Below are 23,383 nucleotides of genomic sequence, written 5' to 3'. Positions count from 1 at the left end.
TTGAAAGTTTACATTTTACATTGACAGTCGTAATGAATTCAGCACCAGTGCATTTTTCTGACTGATATTTCATTCATGCTGTTTGCTGTTTGACCTGAAACCACACCCACTGACTGACCTCACCTTCAATACACATAATCTGATACTAAGTTACATTTTAGACAGCAAAATACTTGAACAAATTTCCTACCTTAAAGTCAGTCACAGCTTCATCTACTGGACAGAAGTCATGATTTTTGTGTTTCTTCGAAGTCTGACACACCACACACACAGGCTGCTGATCATCCAGACAGAAGAGTTTGAGTTTCTCATTGTGCAGAATGCAGAGCACCTCAGACCCTGCTGAAGATCTCTGACTCCTGCTCTCTAGAAGAGCCTCACACACATACTTCAGTACAAGATTACAGGGAGGATCAGCTTTAGAGGATCTTCTTCTACAAACTGGACATTCTCGAGATCCCTTAATTTCCCAGAACTTCTGCAGGCAGGTTTTACACACACTGTGGCTGCACGACAGAAAAACAGGATCCCTGAAGATTTCACAGCACACAGGACATGAAAGCTCTTCTTCTGAAAGAGGGTTTCTAGCAGCCATTTCCTCCAACTGCTGCTGTGCTGTTTCTCTGTAACGGCTCCTTTAGTCCAAACTCCACTTTCACTTTTAGGACGTCTGTAATGATCAGAGCAGCACAGTTGAGAATCAGCCACCGCAGCCCTTCAACCCACTGAGTGAGTTTTAGCTCCTTTCAGAATCACAAACAAACACAGTCACTGTATAAAGCTCCTCATTGGTGTCTCTGAGTGAAGTGAGTGCAGAATGAAGAAAGATCAGAGTGACAATATAAGATTCATTTCCTTCAAGAGTGTAAGGAAGTATAGAGGAGGAGGAGTCAGTCAGATGTTCTATTCTAACTGTGTGTTTTCTACACTAGATGGCAGCAGTTCAGTAATAACCTGAAAGAAGGAGCTCTCAGATGAGTCAAAGTTTCTAAATTATTAGTTCATTTCAGCAAACAGAATCCAGGTCTCACAAATTAAACAGGTAAACTATGGGGAAAGATTAATTTTATATTGTAAATACCTTTTGACTCATTTTTCCCCTGCACAAATTTACATGAATAGTGATACACAAACATTCACTGTATTTTGTAATTTTTCTTGTTGTAGCTATTTTTGTTGTTTGTGATCTTCTTCTACTACTACTTATTATTATTAATGTTGTTGTTGTTGTTGTTGTTCCTGCTGATTGGTAGAGTCTGGACATAACAGCAATAAATATTTGGTGGTTTTGATCTTTGAAAATGGCTCCCTTCCTTTTCACTTCTACCTTGCTGCCCACAAATACTTGTCCATTTAGAAATAGGCCAATTTTATAACATTGTGTATTATAATATGACGATTTTATATTGAAGGTGTTGTAGATCCATCCAGCCACCAGTTCCCCTCCACACCTACAGAGGTCTCTCTCTCCTCAGTGCTGACAAAGAATTAAGGAACTGATCCAGGCCCAGCTTCCCAAATGCACTTTTACTAATAGATCCTTTCAGGAAACCCAGCACTGATTAGTTCAGGAGGGTAAGCTTTGTTCAACACTGCCCCTTCCTGGGACTCTGAAACAAGCCTCCTTTGAAACTCCAGCCCCAGTCACAGCTGCCTCCGTGCCTTCCCCTCATTAGGATTGGATTGTATTTTAAAAATGTGATGGTTTGCCTTTACAAGCAATCTCTGCTTGCTAGCAAAGCTGAAGGGTAAACTGTCCCTCTACAGGCCATGGGACTATTTCCATATTTCCAGGAACCATGACACCTAACAAAATTCATTCACTGTCAAACCCAGCTCACTTCTCCTGCTGCGGTGAGCTTCTTATTTATAGAAAATAAAGATGGTGGTTTACAGCCCTGTATAGACTACTGTGGTCTAAATTCAGTCACTTTAAAGTACCGTTATCCACTGACCCTAATCCTGGCCACACTTGAACAGCATCAATTTTCACTAAATTAGATTTATGAAGAACATGAAACCTCAATAGAACAAGAAAAGGTGACGAGTGTAAAACTGCTTGTGACCTCTACGGGGCACTACGAGTAAATAGGTATACCACACAACCCGTCCAACACCTTGTCCCTGTTCTAGCCTTCATTGGTACAGTGCTCTAAAACATTAGCTGGGATTGCTGGGTAATCATATAAATAATATACATATATACTTACTTTTTTGGTGGAACACAATACAAATATAAGACACACTTTTCATCATTACTATACAAATGATAGTAATGATGAAAAGTGTGAATTTCATAAGGAACAGATGTTCTTTCTAAGTTACAACTGAGATGATAATATATATATACATACCAGATAAATGCTCATGGATGAGAGCACGGTGAGTGCTGTGGTGAAATGTCCCAAACCCAACATTTTTTGAAGATTTTCAAAGATTTCTTTTTTCTGTTTTCACTTTTATTTGTTATTATTAATCAAGACTACATTTGTTTTAATATGACTGTAAACTTTAGTGTGTATAAGCATGTTATTTGGTTTCTTTTCTAGCTCTTCCTAAAACAGTTTTCCAGTTTTGTTTTCTTCACATTCCTTCATTTCCTATAAAGAAACACTTTGTGTAATCATTGTTTTTCTGATCATACAGTGCAGTAGTACAGTAGTTTTCCTTTGGTCATAATTCTGTCCAATCATAAAGAAGATTAAACTGATGAAGATCCAGTGAGTGGAGTCTGTGTAATGCAGGCAGTCTGTCAGTCCTAAAGACACTGTAAATCTCTTACTCCCTCATATTTCTAAAGAGTCTTAATGATTCCAGCTCCATCCAAGCAGACAGTGATGGACTGCTTATGTAGAATCACCAATAAAAGTCCTCTGTTCAGCTGTTGGTGTAATCTGTGCACTGATGAAGCAGCAGAGAAGACATATTTAATCTGTCCTGATCAATCAGACTAAACTCTTTTGATCTCACTCATCAAAGACAGACACTGAAAATCTTGTAATTTTCCTATTATTACAATAATGAAGGTCTTTAAAGGATTTAAAATCCATGTTACATTTCCTTTCAAAACAACTTGAACGTCTAAACAAATTCAACACTGAATGAGTTTTAAATTCTTCTATTTTCATTTTTCTACACATTTATCAGAAATATTAAAACTGTAAAATCAACAGTGCTGTATCTGATACCAGCACCAAACACACTACCATCCCTCCACCACGTCAGTGTCACTGCTGTGCTGATAATGATTCACCACCCAAATCATATCTGCTCAGTGGTGGTCTTATGGTGGTCTTTTTCAATGGATGGAGGGGGTAGAAGGGGGCTGATAAACTGTGCAGCAACTGCAGTCTGTAACTGTAAACCTACAAAGTGCATCTATATGGTAGGTGTTTCTGATAAAATGGCCACTGAGTGTAGCTACATAGTGAGTGTAATAAATGGTCACTCTGTGTTTGGAGATTTATAAAATGTGTTTGTTCATTTGAGAGCAGAGACACTGTGTCCTGAATTGGGTGGAAGAAACTAACAAAAGCTGTAAAAATAAAGGAAAAAAAATCTGAACCTTTGTTTATCATCACATTCAGTTAATACTTAACACATAGTTTAAACAGAGAGAGCACACACTTAAAATGACCTGAAATGTGGTCAGTGTTATTACACATTCAGGTTATTACATTATTCTTTAAATAATTAAACCATGACTTCAATGTGTTAAACAATTATTGTAATATCTCACTACATTATGTGTTAAAGTGTTTATTATATTGTTGGAGGAGGATTTTATTACATTGTCAGCAGTTTATTACATTATGAGTTTGTATAATATTTGTGTTATTACACTGTGTGTATTGGGTCAGTCTGTCTCTGGGTGTGTTGGTCACTGCTTTAGACTGATCTCCTCCATTTGATCTGCTGGATGATCTTTACATGATGCTGTGGGATAATATTCAATACACAACATGCATTCAGTTTATAATATAATGCAGTTTATTTCACACAGTAAACTATTAATCTCTGAACCAAAGCAGAGTTTTAAAGATCTAATGATGGAGAAAAATGCAGGATGATACAGAAATAAAATCTACACTGAAAATGAGTGAAATCTCACTCAAATAACGTTTCTAATGTTGTAATGATATCAGGAGTCACTCTATGACACTTTAAACCAGCATTTTATTTCCACACAGACATGTTAGGATGGAATGGTACAAACACATTATTTAAAATATACATGTAGTGACATATTCTTATGATCATAATTCAGACACTCATTACCTGTATAAATGTTCATTCTAAGCAGCATCAACTTTAACTGTGCTGTTCCACTGTTACTGACGTCTTCACTGGTAAGATCCTCAGAGGATGATCAGACACATTAGAGAAAAGTGGTAAAACTCTCTCAGTGAAAGTGTGTGTTATAGTGTGCGGGTGTGTGTTGGGTAGAAGATCAGTGAAGGTCACTTCCCCTTGTCCCAGTCCAGCTGCACTCTGACCCTCTGCGGCTTACCTTTAGGTGGGAGGAAGAGATTCAACTCTTCTGGAGAGTATTGACCAAAAACATAACCCAGCCTCCACAGTGAACCACCGAAAATAAATCCTTTTCTTGTTACAGACTCTGTTATCACACTCAGTCTCCAGTGATCACTGCCTCCAACCTGGACGTCCCAGCAGTGTGTCCCTGAGTTAAAACCCTCAGAACACAGAACAAACCAGCCAACATCAAATCTCTCTGGATTATCAGGAAGTGATGATCTCTGTTTCCTGTTTTCTACAGCAGTGAGATCATCAGACAGGTGGAGGTCTGGATGTGCAGTGTTGGGGTCCAGAGTAACAGGGGCTGAGGAGAGAGAACACAATGAAACATCATGTTTTTCTCTCATTTCTGTAAATGTTTTATCTCTACAGACTATTTTCTTTACTGTGAGTAAAACAGCTTTAGAGGTCGATTCCAGAATACAGATCAACTTTAATCCTGGACTAAATGTTGATGTTCAGTTCAGTGCAGCACTAAAGTGTATTTTCAGTAGTGAATGGTCATTATAGTCCAGTGACAGATCTAATCTGAGTGCAGCATTTTTCTGTAGTGATTCACTCACAGAGCTGAACATACATTAACATTTTCACACTCACTGACATCGAGATCATTTTTACATTATCTAAAATAATCTCGTTTCCAAAAAAACGGGGATGCAGTGCAAAATGTAAATAAAAACAGAATGTCATGATGTGCAAATCATTTAAATCCTATATTTGATTGAAAATAGTATGAAGACAACATATCAAATATTGAAACTGAGAAAATTTATTGCTTTTTGAAAAATATTTGCCCATTTTAAATTTGATGACAGCAACACATTCCAAAAAAGGTGGGACGGGGGCATGTGTACCACTGAGTTTCATCACCTCTTTTTTTAACAACACACTGTAAGTGTTTGGCAACTGAGAAAACCAATTGCTGTTGTTCTGAAAATGTTTTCCCATTCTTGTTTGATATAGGATTTTAGCTGCTAAACAGTTCAAGGTCTCCTTATTCCTATTTTCATATTTTCGCCAAATGTTTTCAGTGGTGAAAAGTCTGGACTGCAGACCGGCCAGTTTAGCACCTGGACTCTTTTACTATGTAGTCATGCTGTTGTAATATGTGCAAGTCATCTAGGTGGCAGCATAAATAACTCCAAAATGTGTATATATCGTTCAATGTTAATAGTGCCTGGAAAGATGTGCAAGTCACCCATGCCATGTGCATTAATGTACCTCCGTACCATCACAGATGCTGGCCTTTAAACTGTGTGCTGACAACAAGCCTGACAGACCCTCTCCTCTTTAGTCTGGAGGACATGGTGTCCATGGTTTCTACAAAGAATTTCAAATGTTGAATTGTCAGACCACAGGACACTTTTCCACTTTGCCTCAGTCCACCTTAAATGATCTCAGGCCCAGAAAAGGCGGTGGCTTTTCTGGATTTTCTGGTTTCTGCTTTGTGTTTTAGAGTTCTAACTTGCATTTGTAGATGCAGCGATGAACAGTGGTTTTCTGAAGTGTTTCTGAGCCCATGCAGTGATTTCCACTACAGAATCATGTCTATTTTTAATGCAGTGCCACCTGAGGGCCCAAAGATCACGGCCAGCAAATACTGGTTTTTGGCCTTGTCCATTGCATACAGAGATTTCTCTGGATTCTCTGAATCTTTTAATCATATTATGTACCATAGATGACGAAAAACCCAAGTTTTCGCTATTTTATGTTGAGACATGTTATTCTTAAATTGTTGCACTATTTGATCATGCAGTCTTTCATAGAGTTGCGCACATCTCCTCATCTTTACTTCTGAAAAACTCAGCCTTTCTCAACTGACCTGTTGCCACTTTGCCTGATTAGGTGTGAGATATTCCACCAGGTGTTTTTTTAGCATTCCACAACTTTAACAGTCTTTTCTTTCTATATTTTTCCAAAAACAATAAAATTTCTCAGTTTCTACATGTGATATGCTGTCTTTGTACTATTTGTAATTAAATACAGGATTTATACAGGATCTCCACGTCAATGCATTTTGTTTTTATTTACGTTTTGCACAGCGTCCCAACTTTTTTTTGGAAACGGGATTGTATACCTCTAATACATATTCTGTAGTTAAAAAAAGATAAATAGTAATAAATCTAAATTAATTGTCTCTCCTGTTCAAATAACAGCATAAAATCTAATCTCAACATATTCACTGAATGTCTGTGATGTAATTAATTCTGAAATTTCATCTGTATCACTGAATTCCTGGGATTTATTATCTCAGAATATTTTTGTGGTCATTAAGACACAATTTGACAATGGCCCCAATTTTAATATAAAATATTATCTCTAGCATTGTACTTGGACTAATAACTAAGACTAGAAATTATATAAAAAAATGAATACTTGAACATAAAAAAAATTACAAGAAAACTTTTAAATCATTTTAAATCTTATTTGTTTGATCTAATCATTGATTCTTCTTTCTTTGACTCAAGTATATTTTAGCTCCACACTTCACATTTTATCTGAGTGAGATTTCTGCACAGTACAGTATTCATACTTTCACTTAAGTACAGTTTCAGTGTCCTTTTTACACCCTGAATAAAGAGAACATGATAACATGTTACAAATAGTTTATAAACAGTGTGTCATTAGTGCAGAAGCAGACTGTGTGTGAGAGATCAACCCTAAGAGAAACAGAACTTACTGTACTGGAGAATCTCCTGCATGTTCTCCCACACTCTGAACTTCAGGTTGGAAAGGTGTTTCACTACATTGATCAGAGCTCCTGATGTCTTCTCTGGATCCTTTGGTTTGAGCTGAGCTCTGAAAATAGAAGATTGTGTGAAATATATCACTGTAGAAACTTTACAGCCTGTAATTTATTTGACTAAATATCAATATTTTATGACATTTATTGTCTGGAGTCAATAATTCTGTTGTTTCTGTTAAATAAATATTTCTGCTTCTGTTCTCATCACTACAACATTAACACACAATCCTTATTCACCTTCATTTCATTATAATACACTCATATTTACAATAAATACAATATACTGTAGATTTAAATGTAATAATGACTTTAACATTAGATAAAATGTGTGGTCTGACATTTACTCACTGTTTCTCTGTAGACTTGAAGTTCTGAGAGGGAAACAAAAAGAACATTGTAGTTAAAAATGAAGAGACTTTTCAGGTGTTTTTCATATGAAACACACAAACACCAGCAAACAGCCAAGTTAGTGACATTATCTATCATTTAATATTCAATAAAACTTCACTTTCTAAATCACTACTTAATAAAATTCATTATGTTTGTTATTTATAAATTAATCTAATCAGTCAGATGTTGATAAAGTAATTTGACTGGATGAATTTTGAGAGGCAGGGATCACAAACTAGACCGACGAGCAAAACGCAAACAAATCCATCAACCAGTCATCAACAAACAAATGCAGGTGAAGATCTAATGAGGCTCACTTGGAAACACGGCTAAGAATTACAGGAGAACCACCAACAACAGAACCAGAGCCAAACTAACACAACGAGCAGCAGGTTTGTTGATGATGATGTTCAGAGGATCCAGGAGAGGCTCCACTGTTGATCAGATACAGAGTCAGAAGATCTGCTCATTTCTTTTGTCTTAATTTATAAAATAAGTAAACAAATAAATATATTTGGCTCATTTACTTAGAGCTCACTACTGTACACTACTTAGAGCTCTTATGAATGTATCTGTTGTATTTGTGGGTTATGTGTGCATTAATGAAACGGTAAGTCACACTGCAATAATCACTTATGTGGTCTTCTTATGTTATTTGCTTAGAAATGTGCTGACTCTGCTAATTTCAATAGTAATTAGCATGATATTGCTAATTTTACTTTGGCTCTCAGTGAATAACAGATTGTTAACAGTTGTGCAGATTACAGTGTCAGTTATTTGGTTTATTTTACTGCTGTTTGTTTATGCTACAGATTAAGTTCCTTTACTGGGAGACACTGTTAGAAGAGTTCACTTTAGAGTGTTACTATATTAGCAATATGCCAGCAGATAAGCTAGTCTTCAGTTAATGACTTCAGTTAATGTGCATTATCACTGTGTGTGTTTAGAACGCCCTCTGTTGGAATCTGCACTGTAGTACCAAATTCACCTTTCACTTTATATCTCAGTACTGATTATTAATGGAATTAGCCAAAGAAAACTCCTTATATTACTCAAATTGTTTTATTAACATGTAGTAATGTATAATTTACACTTTTTTGCACATAACATGTTATGTCATACCCGAGCTTTAGGTTGTTGGTGTTTCAAAATGCCATTTTTTTTAGAGTTCTGGTGGTTTTTCATAAAGTAAATAAATAAATCATTATAAACAAAGTTTTTATAATGTATGGTATCCTGTTTTACCAAATTCACCTTTCATTTTATTTTAGTACTGATTATTAATACAATTAGTAAAAGAAAACTCATATTTTTCAGACTTGTTAACCATTTAGTAGTGTATAATCTACACCTTTGTGCAAATAGCGTGTTACCCAACGTTTATGTTTTTTTATAATTTACAGAAACCACACACGCATCTCTACACACCCAAACACACATACTCAAAGCCTGTTTCTGCATTCTGAGCAACTTGTGGAGGAGACAATTAAAGCTTCTTATTAACAAAACCTAGAACTAGCTATCAGGGGTGGATGTAAAAGGTAGCAAAAGGTTGCAGCTGCCACCTCCTCCACAATGCTTATCACCCCAATTCTTCAGCTCCTAAAATACGATGTACAATGTGTCTGTACCCCCAGAACTCTTAACATGCACAAGAACATTACTTGAAAAAAAGCTTAATGTGTTATTACGCCATTCATTCACATGGCCAATCAGACACAAGAATTTGAGACATGCCCTGTGTGTGCATGTGCCACTTTGGATCTTTAAATAATGCAGCATTGCATTTGCAGTGCATTTAGCTGAGGAGAGAGTGAGTACAGATGTAAACAGTAACCTTTCAGAGTAAAGTTTCACATGAAAAACTAAGTAATTAATGTATACTAGACTGAATTCCACATCAGTATCATGATACTATTACATACACAGCAGATCAGAAGTAGTTCAGTGACAAACGTACACAAGCATGCACATCATTAGCAACGTAGCTACCTTGTCAGTTTGTAAATTAAATAAATAACAATATCTACACTAGACTTACATTCATCACTCAGTTAACATTCACTTGTTCTGAACTCTGAAATCTCTATACTTAAGCTCAACAAAAACACTGTGAGCCAGAGGTGAGAGGTTTCTCCACTAATGCCATTATTAAAGTCCTCTCCACATTTCCTCTCTCTACACATCAACCATCTCTTCTACACTCCTATTTATTTACTTACAGTCATTCATATATTTTTGATACTTTTAAATGCTAAATAGTTTTTCGGTAAAACTCTTCATAATCCAAACTTCTCCAAAACTTAATTCAAGCCATATTTTAAGATGTTAAAACATGCCATTCCATCTGGGTAATTTTATGAGCATCTTGATACACATTTTACAGCCCCGCTACCCGACCAGAGCCTGACTGGCCAAGAAAATATCATTTTTCAGGCCATGAGCTGATGGTTCACATACAACATCAGGCTCAGTCTAAGCTTGTTTTCTAAGGAATGATTGTCCTATGCAGTAGATTTGTCTTTTTACAGAAATTTTAATTTTATGTTCTCTCTCTGTCATTCTATCTCTCTTTATTTTGTGCTCCAGCTCATTCTATCTTGCTTGTGCTCTTTCACTCTCATTCTGTCTCTGTCTCATAAAGTTATAGTCTATAGTTGCAGAGGAGTGGCATGCAGGTTTGGGATGTAACAGAACTATTGGGAATACATATCCAGAATACAGAAATTACGTATCTTCAGTTACATTTTGAAAAACCAGTGTTTAGAATACAATTTTATTTTTTAGGAGAATACTTTTAAAATACTTACCCACTAAATACAAACTAACATACAATCTTTAAAAGAAACACCATCAATGCTTATAACTATTTTAGAATAAGTGGACAGCATGTAGCAAACATGCTCATACATTCTGAAAAGGAACTCAATTAATGGCTTGTTTCCAAACAATAAAGTACCTACTAACACCTGAGTAGACTGATAAATCAATATGATGATCAGTTATTAATCTCAGTGTTACTGAGCTCTGCTAAAGCCTGAGTAGACTGATAAATCAATGTGATGATCAGTTATTAATCTCAGTGTTACTGAGCTCTGCTAAAGCCTGAGTAGACTGATAAATCAATGTGATGATCAGTTATTAATCTCAGTGTTACTGAGCTCTGCTAAAGCCTGAGTAGACTGATAAATCAATGTGATCAGTTATCAATCTCAGTGTTACTGAGCTCTGCTAAAGCCTGAGTAGACTGATAAATCAATGCGATGATCAGTTATTAATCTCAGTGTTACTGAGCTCTGCTAAAGCCTGAGTAGACTGATAAATCAATGCGATGATCAGTTATTAATCTCAGTGTTACTGGGTTCTTTTGAGGGATGATCAAGCTAGTAGTAGTGGACATGCTTGTGAGTTATAAGTTTTGCATCTTTTTGTACTGGACTGTTCAGGCAAATGTGGGAGCAGCAGTGGACTGAAGCAGACAGAGAAAAAAAAGTGGATAATTTTCAAAACTTATTTTAAATGATAAGTGAATTTTTTATGAAGTAATTATTCTGAATATGCTACTTTTTCTGTATTTTAATGGAATATGTTACAGTGTACATTTAGGACAGTATAGTCATTATTCAGCTATCACTACCTTTTCAAAGTATTTTGTCCAAACACTAACGACATAGTATCATTATAAGGTTCAGGGCTGTATAAAAATGTTTGGGCCCGTAGCCCGAGAAGCCCAGGACAGGTGAAGCCCCTGAACTGGCCTTTTCTTTTCTAAAGCAATCGTATTGGTAAGGAAAGGCATAGACTTTCATCATAAGTGTAGAAAATGTAGTGTTTTTTGTGTGTTCTGTTACTAAGTGTGTGTAAAAGAAAGAAAGAAAGAAAGAAAGAAAGAAGAAAGATTCTCACCTGTAAGAACAGAACGTCCTCAGCCTCCATTTCCTTCTCTATGTTTCTGATTGTGTCTGAAAGAGATGATATTTCTCCATTCATCTCCTCAATCTTCCTCCTCATCATCTGACTCTTCTGCTCCTCTTCCTCCTTCAGTGAAGCTATCCTTGCTGCTTCTTCATCTCTTAGAAACTGGTGAAGCTTCTCAAACTCCTCCTTTATCTGCCTCTCTGTGTGCTGGGCCTGCGTCTGGAATGAGAGACCATTAGGAAACACAAACTCTAACAGATGATCTACAAGCATTTACCACCTACAGGAGAAGTGGACACTCATCAGAAACATGACCTCAGCAACATGTTTCACAGTTCAAGATGATGTTTCACCTTAATGTGAGCTGCTGTTTGGTCATAGTCTTGTTTAGCTTCCTCTAAGTCTTTCAGATTCTTCTGTAGAGGCTCCAAAGCAGCCTTGAGTTTATTCTGAAATTAAAGAACAGTTTAGTGGAGTGTATTCTTCACACTTTACATTATTTGGTCAATTAAACTTTTTTAAAAGTAAGCATCGTCCTAAAGAATGCAGGTGGACAGGAAAGAATGGCAGTTGTACTATCTGCTCAAATTTAGAAAAGACTTTTTCATTTTTGCCCAATGTAGAGTAACATTTATAACAACAATTCAACAACAATTTTTTGTCTTACTGATAATTTACCCACACTGTGTACTGTTTGGCCTGAAACCACTTGGCTTCACTTTTACCTAACAGGTTACCCTTAAGATATCAAAATATTAGAAGTTTCATACCTTAAAGTCTGTGACAGCTTCATCTGTTGGACAGAAATCATGATTTTTGTGTAGCCCTTCAACCCACTGAGTGAGTTTTAGCTCCTTTCAGAATCACATATCAAGAAACAAACACATACAGTCACTGTTTAAAAGCTTCTCAGCAAGTCAGATGCTCTATACTGTGTTCTTTCTACTCTAGATGACATTCGTTCATCAACAATCTGACACAAGGAGCTCTCAAATGAGACGAGAGGTGATACATTTCTGAAAATCAGTCATTTTAGTTCATTTCAGCCAACACTGTCCCAATAGAGGGAAAGATTGGTTTTCTATGTAAAAATGTTTATGAGTGAAAACACAGGTGTGATTATCTACCTGATCAGTTTTGCTTTGTATAATTTAGCAATGTTAGCCTGTATAATATCAATAGCTTGAACAGAGCTGCGCAAAATAGGCTTATACATTTGCACATGGCATCTACTTGTATTAAGTAGTATTAAACTAGGAAAGAGAATGAAAATGCTTATATAGTGGTTTCAGCATCAAACACCCCAAGCTAATCTAATAAAAGATCGGGCAGCATGGTACAATGTAATGCAGTGTATGCATGCATGACAGTGGTGCACATGGGCTTTAGCAGTCGGGTAGCGACAAGTACAGCACTGAATCATAAACGTTAGCACTTCACATAAGTTAGTTTTAATGGAATAGTTACTGATCACTGCTATTTTAATACACTGAAATACTGATGGTTATACACTACAGCTATTTAGTTTGCATACTGAGAGAAAATATTCTCAGTATATGTACATATTATTTCCTTATGGTCTTATCCATGTTTATTGTAGAGTTTTAGCCAATGGCCTTTTGTTGCAGAAAAGTGATAATTGTCACCCACCGTTTACAGAGACGTGATAACTGTCACACTCTCTCTTTTAACCCTCAATCCTTTGTTGTACTGACATGATCCTTCATCTCACAACCTTAAGGTCATGACAATAATTGCCCCTTATCTCTCTCATCTTAACCGCCCCCCCCTTAACCTCCTCCTCTTCTTCCACATTAATCTTTCACCTTCGTCTTCCTTCTTCACCATCCCTCTCCTTGCCCCACCTCAAGCTCCTTTTCTTCTTCCTTCCTCCCCCACAGTTCTCAATGTATATCTCAATGTATATAAGGTCCTCCCAAAATATTTCTTGCAGCATAAGCATAACCGACAAAATAAAAAAAAACAAAAAAAACTTTGAGTGTCTTTTTCTGTTGACCACTTTCCCCTTTTGAACTCCTCTCTGCGTCTGGTGGCTAATCCCATAGCTCGCCAGGTTTCTTATGCGGGGCTTGTTAGTTCGATCCTTGTGTTGCATAGACCAGCCACTACATTACAGGTTCAACCTGAATAAGCCCACCTTGGCTAGCTAGGTTAAACTTGAGAGATTTGTGAGTTGTTTAGATTGTCAAAGGAGAATTACAGCAATTTTTCAAAAAGTCTGCATAATTCAATCTTTTAGATAAACAGTTGCTCAGAGTGGTGTGATGTGAAATTCCCTGTTGTAGAGAAACGTCCTCAGAATTGTTCACAGTGGTGGTGGTAGGAACCAGACATCTAAAGCACTTAATGCCTCTAAAAGGTACATCACAGAAAGTTTGTACATGAAAATTGTTACAAGTTGTCTCCCTTATGCCAAGACATTGTTTTATGACAATTTTGAGAGAAGAAGTTGGCCTAAAATGTGTCTTTTTGAATGTGTTCATTTTACATTACATCAGATGTACCTCTATTCCTCCATTATCAACATTAAATACAATCACACCCAAATGTCTGAGACCACTGGTGAAAATGCTTCTATTTTTATTCTTTTCTAATAAGTTTTTCATAATAAATGATGTTATCAGCATAGCAATCTGAGTGAAAAGTGAAGTAGTCTAAAATATGTACACAAATCTCACTGTTTCATAGTGTTTTTCCCTCTTTTGTTTTATTGTGAACTCAAAGCTGGCATGAGTAATCACTATCAGTGAGTGCGTATACATGCACTCAATAATCCGATCATAATCGGATTTCTGCAGTTATCAGATTATTCAAATGGTCATGTAAACACCATACTCCGATCTAGAAATCTGATTAAGAAATCCGATAAAGAGAGCTCTCTTTAACTGATTTCTTAATCAGATTTCTAGATCGGAGTATTTTAGCTCAGTAATCCGATTTCTCAATGCATGTATACTCATACTCCAATTTCTATTGGATTTCTCACTCTGCACATGTGCGAGAACAGACGGTGGATGTCACGAGATGCAGCAAAACACTTTTGGAGCAACGCTGAAACCAAACACAAAATTAAGGATTTGAATATTTTTCCTTTTCTAAATGATGTATGTTCATAATGTCAGGTATGTTTAAACGATGTTTTAAAAAAAAAGCTGTGGTATGCAGTTTGACTTTTACATTACGTTCACGTCACGTCTTCTTCTGTGAGTTTATTCGCTGGTTGCAAAGCAGAAATCTGATTACTGCCCAACTCATGTAGACCCAGAGTTTCCCATTATCTCATTATTCATGAGCATGTAAACATGTTGATTGGTTTACTGACAAAATCTGATTCTCTACATTTATATTATTATTAAGTGCATGTAAACGCACTCAGTGACCAAAGCCTCTGATGAGAAGATCAGGTCCACCTGAGAGTTGTGTGAACACAAGCTTCAGTGGAAGAAATAAGACTAAAAAAAACATTTTGTACAAAGGCCTTAACATTAAAATTTGAATCGTCATCTGGAAATATACAGAATATTGAATACTTGTTTATTTTTCTTGTTATTCTAAAATTTTCTGTTGTTTACTTCCAGGTTTAAATGAAAAAAAAAAAAATCCCAGATATTCAGTGTCATCTCAGACTTTTAGACCTCACTGTACAAAACTCAATGGTTCAATGGTCATTCTGGATCATAAATAAAATGGTTATATTTGTACATCATGACCCCTGGCTCCAAACACCACTACTGAAATCTGAGCCAGTAAGTTTCTATACAGTGAATCATCTCACATCAGACCACTCTGAATGACTCTGTTTACATCTCAGTGACTGATTTATACAGAAATTTTGAAAAATTGGTGGAATTTCCCCTTAAAGTCTTTCTGAGGGTGTAATGAGAACCGACACACAATACACCATTTTCACTTATTTTACTATTTAAAGAACAGTATACAGGTATGTACCAGTCTTTTACACAGTGTTTAATCTTTTGATGGTCAGTCTCTGTAAGAAAACGAGTGTTCAGAGATGCTGGCACAGTGCCATCAACAGACACAACCCAGAATATTTTATAACCATCCTCGAATTTCATAACTCTCATCCATGATTTCATTCAAGGTCGCACTTACCCACTAATCAATCAGACTGAAGGCTCGCCCTCAGGTTCTGTCCTCTCTCTCTCTCTCTCTCTCTCTCTCTCTCTCTCTCTCAAAAAAAAAAAATCACTTCACTTTATTAAAATTAAAATTTAAGGCAGCCAGATTACTGACTCCAAATTCATGTTTACAGTGTGCATAAAAAAATTCCTCATTTGAAAACCATCCTGACTCGATCTCGATGAGTAAATAATTAAATAAAAAGTAGCAGCTGCATATTTTACAGGTTAATTAAAAATTCTGGGGGGACGTTTTCCCAGACAATTCTATGCTGAACTGGGCTAATTTCCAGATCTTCACATGTCCAGCCAACGCCCTGTCCATCAATGACCCCTCACTCACTATCACAACATCTGCTGTTAATCCTCTCACCAAAAAAGTTTTTTTTTTTATTACATTATTACATTAAAAATAGGCATGTGATAGAAAACATAGCAGTAGAAGATAAATGACAGGACAGTCAGTTTGTTATATTGCGATCTGCGTCCACTAATCAGTTTCAGACACAGGCGTTTCCTCCGTTTACCTTCATTCACTCAATCAGAGTCTCTTCTCTCTCGGTTACGCTTTCTACATCAAGAATGTCCGTCTACCCCTTAGGGAGGGTCTTAGATTAAACATCAGTCCTTCATTAGACCCCCTGAAACTCCAGCTGTGGCTGTGTTCCCCTCACTGTCTCCCTGAAAGACCTGACAGCTCATCTGACAGCTGTGAGGAGTTTCTAATGCAGTGCAGTCTTTAAACGGATGAGCATCCTGAACAGTTTCACTCAGATTTACACTAAATCTAGTTTATTATATTCCTATTGACAGGTACAGTTACGGATTACATCAATGTGGCCACAGAACTAAATCTGAAACGCAAATTTAGGCATTTTTAAAGCTGTTTATCACCTCAAGGCAGGAACAGATGTAGGATCTTTTTAATGTGAAAGAAGTCAATCACACTGCGGAGGACTGAATTCTGCACTGTCACAGCTGGGAGTGTCTGGAGTGAAGCAGCCCTGCTTACCGTTTACAAGAGGGGGTTCAGAAGGACTTGTAAGTGAGATGGTGTGTCCAGGAGAGTCCATGAACCTCAACCAGTTTATTCAGACCTTTGTCGCCCTGGATTGTCTGCTGGGAGAAAAACAGAGATTAAGATCATACTCACTTCCAGCTCCTCCAGTCAACACTCCTATCCCTCAGTCAGAACAGATGGAACTGGGGAAGGCACGGCTAGCAGTGGAGGAGGGACTGCGGTGGATCAGAGACCACCCACGCCTCTACTGTGGACGAGCTGGTCATTAGTGATGGACACTGCGGCTCTTTTCAGTGAATCAGATCAATCGGCTCAGCTCACCAATGAGAGTCAACTCTTTCAGCTCCCAAACAGCTCTTCATTATGTAGCATTTTTCTCGTTTTCAGCACATCAAATTAGCCACATTAGTGAGATTATCTATGATTTGATTTTTTAAAAACGTTGGTGTATCTTATCATTAATTAATTAATTGAATTTAGAAATGCAGCGATCACAAGATTGGCAGACGGGCCAAATACAGGCATATCCACCAATCAATCAACAACCAAAGGGAGGTAAAAGTCAAAAAGCAGAAGAGCTAACGAGGCTCTCTTGGGAACATCGCCAAGAATTACATGAAAATTGGCAAAAAGAAAATGAGGCAAACCAACTCAAAAAGCAGCAGGTGTTGGTGATAATGAGGGGGCGGAGTCAGAATGCTCCATGGAGGCTGAGATTTACAGCTACAGTGTCATTAGATCTACTCATCTGATTTGTCTTCATTTACAAAAGAAAAAAAGTAAAGAAAACAAAACTCAAAGAGCCGCCTCATTCGCGAATGACACATCACTACAGCAGACGTTTTGAGAAGTTTGTGTGATAAACAAGGAGAGAATGCAGCGGCGTTTGCTGTGAGAATCTAATCTGACATTAAACATTGTATTAAAAACTGCATTATCACGAGGAGCGGCCAGTAAGAAAACTGAAAACCTTCAAAATAAAAGCTTAGCAGAGACAAAACACAGAAAAACACGGAGAACAGAGAGCAGCGTGAACATGAGGACTGTTAGAGATGCAGGAGAGCAAATCACACAGCAGGGATGTAGATTTAAGTGGAGTGCGATGGTGAGGCAGGTTCAGATACACCTCTTAGACACTCAAGTAATTTGTGTACTCGCTGGGTGCTGTTCCAACTGTATTTTCTTGCCAGCCGTTCAAATGGCAAGAGAAATGAGTCCCACTCTTCAGTGCCATCAAAGAGAGCTAACTTTATTTTGGAACCTTCCAAAACAGCAATTTTGGGACTGCTGGCTGGGGCTACGAGATCTGTAATCAGCAGGATAAGCGGATGTTGAACGGTGGAAACTGTGCTCACCATCTCTGTGTCTCAAATCAGGATCGGGGATGAGACTTGCTCTGCCCGGGCCTGCATTGCGTGTTCGTTGCTGTATCACATCTAGTTCCAGCTGTTTATTACATTATGACTTTGTATTATTACAAGTTAGTTTGTTTGTGATATTGCATTGTGTGTGTTGGGTCAGTCTGTCTCTGTGAGTGTGTTGGTCACACAGGAGACAGATCTCCTCCATTTTATCTGCTGGATGATCTTTACATGATGCTGTGGGATAATATTCAATACACAACATGCATTCAGTTTATACTATAATGCAGTTTATTTCACAGAGTAAACTATTAATCTCTGAGCCAAAGCAGAGTTTTAAAGATCTGACTTTAAGATCAGTCTATGACACCTTAAATCAGCATTTTATTTCCACACAGACATGTTAGGATGGAATAGTACAAATGAATTAATTAAAAATATGCATATAATGACATATTCTTATGATCATAATTCAGACACTCACTACCTGAATAAATGTTCATTCTAAGCAGCATCAACTTTAACTGTGCTGTTCCACTGTTACTGACGTCTTCACTGGTAAGATCCTCAGAGGATGATCAGACACATTAGAGAAAAGTGGTAAAACTCTCTCAGTGAAAGTGTGTGTTATAGTGTGCAGGTGTGTGTTGGTTAGAAGATCAGTGAAGGTCACTTTCCCCCTGTCCCAGTCCAGCTGCACTCTGACCCTCTGCAGTTTTTCTTTAGGTGTGATGTAGTGACGTGGTTGTCCTGGACAGCGTATCCAATTTTTATTACGGCTTTTGTTGTATTCCAGACTCCACACTGAACCCCAGAAATATTCTCCTTTTCTTGTTCCAGACTCTGTTATCACACCCAGTGACCAACTATAACTGTCTCCAATCTGGACGTCCCAGCAGTGTGTCCCTGAGTTAAAACCCTCAGAGCTCACAACACATGCATACTCATCAAATCTCTCTGGATTATCAGGAAGTGATGATCTCTGGTTTCTGTCTTCTACAGCAGTGAGATCATCAGACAGGTGGAGGTCTGGATGTGCAGTGTTGGGGTCCAGAGTAACAGAGGCTGAGGAGAGAGAACACAATGAAACATCATGTTTTTCTCTCATTTCTGTAAATGTTTTACCTCTACAGACTATTTTCTTTACTGTGAGTAAAACAGCTTTAGAGGTCGATTCCAGAACACAGATCAACTTTAATCCTGGACTAAATGTTGATGTTCAGTTCAGTGCAGCACTAAAGTGTATTTTCAGTAGTGAATGGTCATTATAGTCCAGTGACAGATCTAATCTGAATGCAGCATTTTTCTGTAGTGATTCACTCACAGAGCTGAATATCCATTAACATTTTCACACACAACGACTTTCATACTGATTCCTGAAGGATAATTTATTTCGATGCTTTCTTTTAAAAACATAAATATTACATATAAAAAATATGTATCTGTATCTACAATGTACAATAAATTGTTTAAGAAAATAAATTTATTGTCTTGTATTTTTATCAAATGATGGGGCAAAATCTAATCCTGACACATTTTCTAAATGAATATGATTTAATTAAATATTATTAAAAATTTAATAATTTAACAGCTAGCGTGTATATGTATTACACGCTAGCTGTTGTGATCTTTAGCCAGAATTAGAGTTTAGAGTAATTTAGAGCTGAAGATGATTTTGTACATTTGTACATCCTCACCTGATCTGCTCTGACATGGCCAATAATCATTTGTACTAAACAATAAAATAGTGAACCATGAAAAATATATAAATATAATTAAATATAATTATAATTATATTAAATATAAAATACTACTACTACTACTACTAATAATAATAATAATAATATAATAATAATAATAATAAGTGAATTTACCTAATATTTAATTAATGAAACAAAATTCATATTTAAAATATTTTCTTTGATTATTATGACAGAAATTAATATTTTAATTGAAAATAATATTTTAATTGTCATATTTGGATTAAAAATACAATTACAAACACTTGTATTGGTCTGATAAAAAATTATAACAAAATTTGATCTAAAATCAGAACTTACTGTACTGGAGAATCTCCTGCATGTTCTCCCACACTCTGAACTTCAGGTTGGAAAGGTGTTTCACAACATTGATCAGAGCTCCTGATGTCTTCTCTGGATCCTTTGGTTTGAGCTGAGCTCTGAAAATAGAGGATTGTGTCAAATATATCACTGTAGAAACTTTACAGCCTGTAATTTATTTGACTAAATATCAATATTTTATGACATTTATTGTCTCGAGACAATAATTCTGTTGTTTCTGTTAAATAAATATTTCTGCTACTGTTCTCATCACTACACCATTAACACACAATCCTTATTCACCTTCATTTCATTATAATACATTCATTCATATTTACAATACATACAATATATTGTAGACATTTACTTACCGTTTCTCTGTAGACTTGAAGTTCTGAGAGAAGAAATAAAAATAACTTTTTTATTACTTTTTAGGTGTTGATTCATGAAAAAGGAAGAAATTAATATCTTAAATACTGACAGCACTGATTTAAAAACATCAGCAAACACTGACAATTTCACAGTGTTCAAGACTTTATAAAGGGAGAAAAGAACATGAGAGAGAGAGTGAAGTGATTCTTACCTGTAAGAACAGAACGTCGTCAGCTTCCATGTCCTTCTCTATGTTTCTGATTGTGTCTGAAAGAGATGATATTTCTCCATTCAACTCCTCAATCTTCCTCCTCATCATCTGACTCTTCTGCTCCTCTTCCTCCTTCAGTGCAGCTATCCTTGCTGCTTCTTCATCTCTTAGAAACTGGTGAAGCTTCTCAAACTCCTCCTTTATCTGCCTCTCTGTGTGCTGGGCCTGGGTCTGGAATGAGAGACCATTAGGAAACACAAACTCTAACAGATGATCTACAAGCATTTACCACCTACAGGAGAAGTGGACACTCATCAGAAACATGACCTTAGAAACATGTTTCACAATTCAAGATGATGTTTCACCTTAATGTGAGCTGCTGTTTGGTCATAGTCTTGTTTAGCTTCCTCTAAGACTTTCAGATTCTTCTCCAGAGAGTCCAAAATTCTCTTGAGTTTTTCCTGCAATTAGACAGTACTTAAAAAATGCATTCTATCTCATTTGAAATATTTGAACATAAAACATAAACCTGGTTTCGGTGGTGCTGAGAAGTTGTATAGCTTAGTTAATGAAAAAACAGGACATGTTTATGACCTAACTATTCTAGGCCTTGGCCATATCTTCTGCCCTTTGCCCTGAAACCACATGCATTTACAGGATTTGTCTTTATCATACATAATGCGTTAATCAGTTACTCAAATGACAAAGATTCTTCTATTTTGCTTGTATCATATTTTAGATAGAAAAAAGGATTCCATACCTTAAACTCAGTCACAGCTTCATCTGTTGGACAGAATTCATGATTTCTATGTTTCTTTGACGACTGACACACCACACACACAGGCTGTTTATCATCCAGACAGAAGAGTTTGAGTTTCTCATTGTGCAGAATGCAGAGCACCTCAGACCCTGCTGAAGATCTCTGACTCCTGCTCTCTAGAAGAGCCTCACAAAGGTTCTTCAGAACAAGATTAATTGGAGGGAAATCTTTAGAGGATCTTCTCCTACAAACTGGACATTCTTGAGACTCCTTAATTTCCCAGAACGTCTGCAGGCAGGTTTTACACACACTGTGGCTACACGACAGAATAACAGGATCCCTGAAGATTTCACAGCACACAGGACACGAAAGCTCTTCTTCTGAAAGAGGGTTTCTAGCAGCCATTTCCTCCAACTGCTGCTGTGCTGTTTCCCTGTAACGGCTCCTTTAGTCCAAACTCCACTTTCACTTATAGGACGTCTGTAAAGATCAGAGCAGCACAGTTAAGAATCAGCCACCGTAGCCCTTCAACCCACTGAGTGAGTTTTAGCTCCTTTCAGAATCACACATCAAGAAACAAACACATACAGTCACTGTTTAAAAGCTCCTCATTGGTGTCTCTGAGTGAAGTGAATGCAGAATGAAAAAAGATCAAAGTGACAGGTAGGACCAGCAGGTAGAGGTGTAGAGGAGGAGGAGCTTCGGAAAAGGAGTCGTCAGTCAGCTACTCTATTCCAACTATGTGCTTTCTACACTAGATGGCAGCAGTTCATTAACAACCTGAAACAAGGAGCTCTCAGATGAGTCAAGTGTCTGAAAAATCAACCATTTCAGTTTATTTCATGAAAAAGTCTTACAAATTAAACATAGTAAAACCAGGGGTGTCCAATCTTAGCCACAAAGGACCTGTTTGGATGCAGGTTTTGATAAAACAAAGTGGGAGTACACATAATCAGTTTGAAGACTGGGACTAACTGAATACACCAGTAGAAACAGGCGTGCTCCTGTTTGATTAGAGTTAAAACCTGCAGTCACACTGGACCTTGGTGGATAAAATTGAACACCTTGATGTACACCATGGGAAACGTTTGATTTCATCTATTGCTTCATACATCAGAAGTACAAGCTGATATTGATGTCATATTGATGGCATGAATCTTCTAGTTTAAACATTGTTATATATTGTGACAAGCTTAAACAACAGTAAAGGGGTCATCGAAAGCCATGCCGAAGGCCTGTACCTCCCACTCTAACTTGAATTCTAGGGTTTCCAACTGAGTCTACCCCAACAGGTTTAAAGTCAGATCCAGCTTGGGGAGTTGCCGCATCTCCTGGCGTGGTAATGGTAAGCATACAGCTCGGTATCCAGATCGCATCGAGCCTTGTTGCTGGCTTTGCTTCTTCCTGATCCAAGCCATACTATGGTTGATCTTGCGCAGGAGTCACTCTGACTTCTCCATCTGGCTCAAGCAGTCCCATTTCTGACAAGAATATGATGACCCCAAGGGAGAGACGGGACAAGCACAAATTTTGGAGATGTGCAATGCACTTAATCAGGCAAACTCACGTCTACATAGCCTATGCATTTTACATAGTGTGGATGATAATACTGTTGGCTGAACATTGGAAAATCACATGGACAATGAGGCTGTGGGAGACATTGATTCACTCCCTGAAATTAATGTGCACTGATTTTTAAAACAAGTGCATTTTATTAACAAGAGGAAAATATACCCTATAATTTAAACAAAAAATGTAAATTAGTGCTCTTATTTATCCAGTGGCAGGAATAAAAGCCTTGAGTAAATGCTATATAACATGAACATATTAAAATGAATAAAAAAAGGT

At 37.1% G+C, this 23,383-nt stretch overlaps 2 protein-coding genes across 2 annotated transcripts in view; both read right to left on the bottom strand.

Moving 5' to 3' along the window:
* LOC118822912 overlaps positions 1-22,206 on the bottom strand; it is a 40,597-nt gene extending 18,391 nt beyond the window's left edge. The window contains exons 1-7 of the mRNA XM_036592241.1: positions 21,536-22,206; positions 21,141-21,236; positions 11,579-11,809; positions 7,631-7,653; positions 7,217-7,335; positions 4,465-4,840; positions 191-635 (exon numbers count right to left, since the gene is read on the bottom strand). Coding sequence (XP_036448134.1) covers positions 191-635; positions 4,465-4,840; positions 7,217-7,335; positions 7,631-7,653; positions 11,579-11,809; positions 21,141-21,236; positions 21,536-21,940 — 1,695 coding nt within the window. The 5' untranslated portion in view covers positions 21,941-22,206. The remainder of the gene's footprint in view (positions 1-190; positions 636-4,464; positions 4,841-7,216; positions 7,336-7,630; positions 7,654-11,578; positions 11,810-21,140; positions 21,237-21,535) is intronic.
* On the bottom strand, positions 18,555-21,076 carry LOC118823037 (tripartite motif-containing protein 35-like). Its single transcript, XM_036592415.1, has 4 exons — positions 20,776-21,076; positions 20,564-20,586; positions 20,193-20,311; positions 18,555-19,197 (listed from the first exon to the last, which is right to left on the bottom strand). Exons 1-4 carry the CDS (start codon positions 21,058-21,060, stop codon positions 18,653-18,655), a joined length of 972 nt encoding a protein of 323 aa, XP_036448308.1. The 5' UTR covers positions 21,061-21,076; the 3' UTR covers positions 18,555-18,652.
* Positions 22,207-23,383: the final 1,177 nt, after the last annotated feature.

The sequence above is a fragment of the Colossoma macropomum genome, unplaced genomic scaffold, assembly GCF_904425465.1.
Source record: "Colossoma macropomum unplaced genomic scaffold, Colossoma_macropomum, whole genome shotgun sequence".
Classification (NCBI taxonomy): Eukaryota; Metazoa; Chordata; class Actinopteri; order Characiformes; family Serrasalmidae; genus Colossoma; species Colossoma macropomum.
This window is presented reverse-complemented; position numbering and strand designations above follow the sequence as displayed.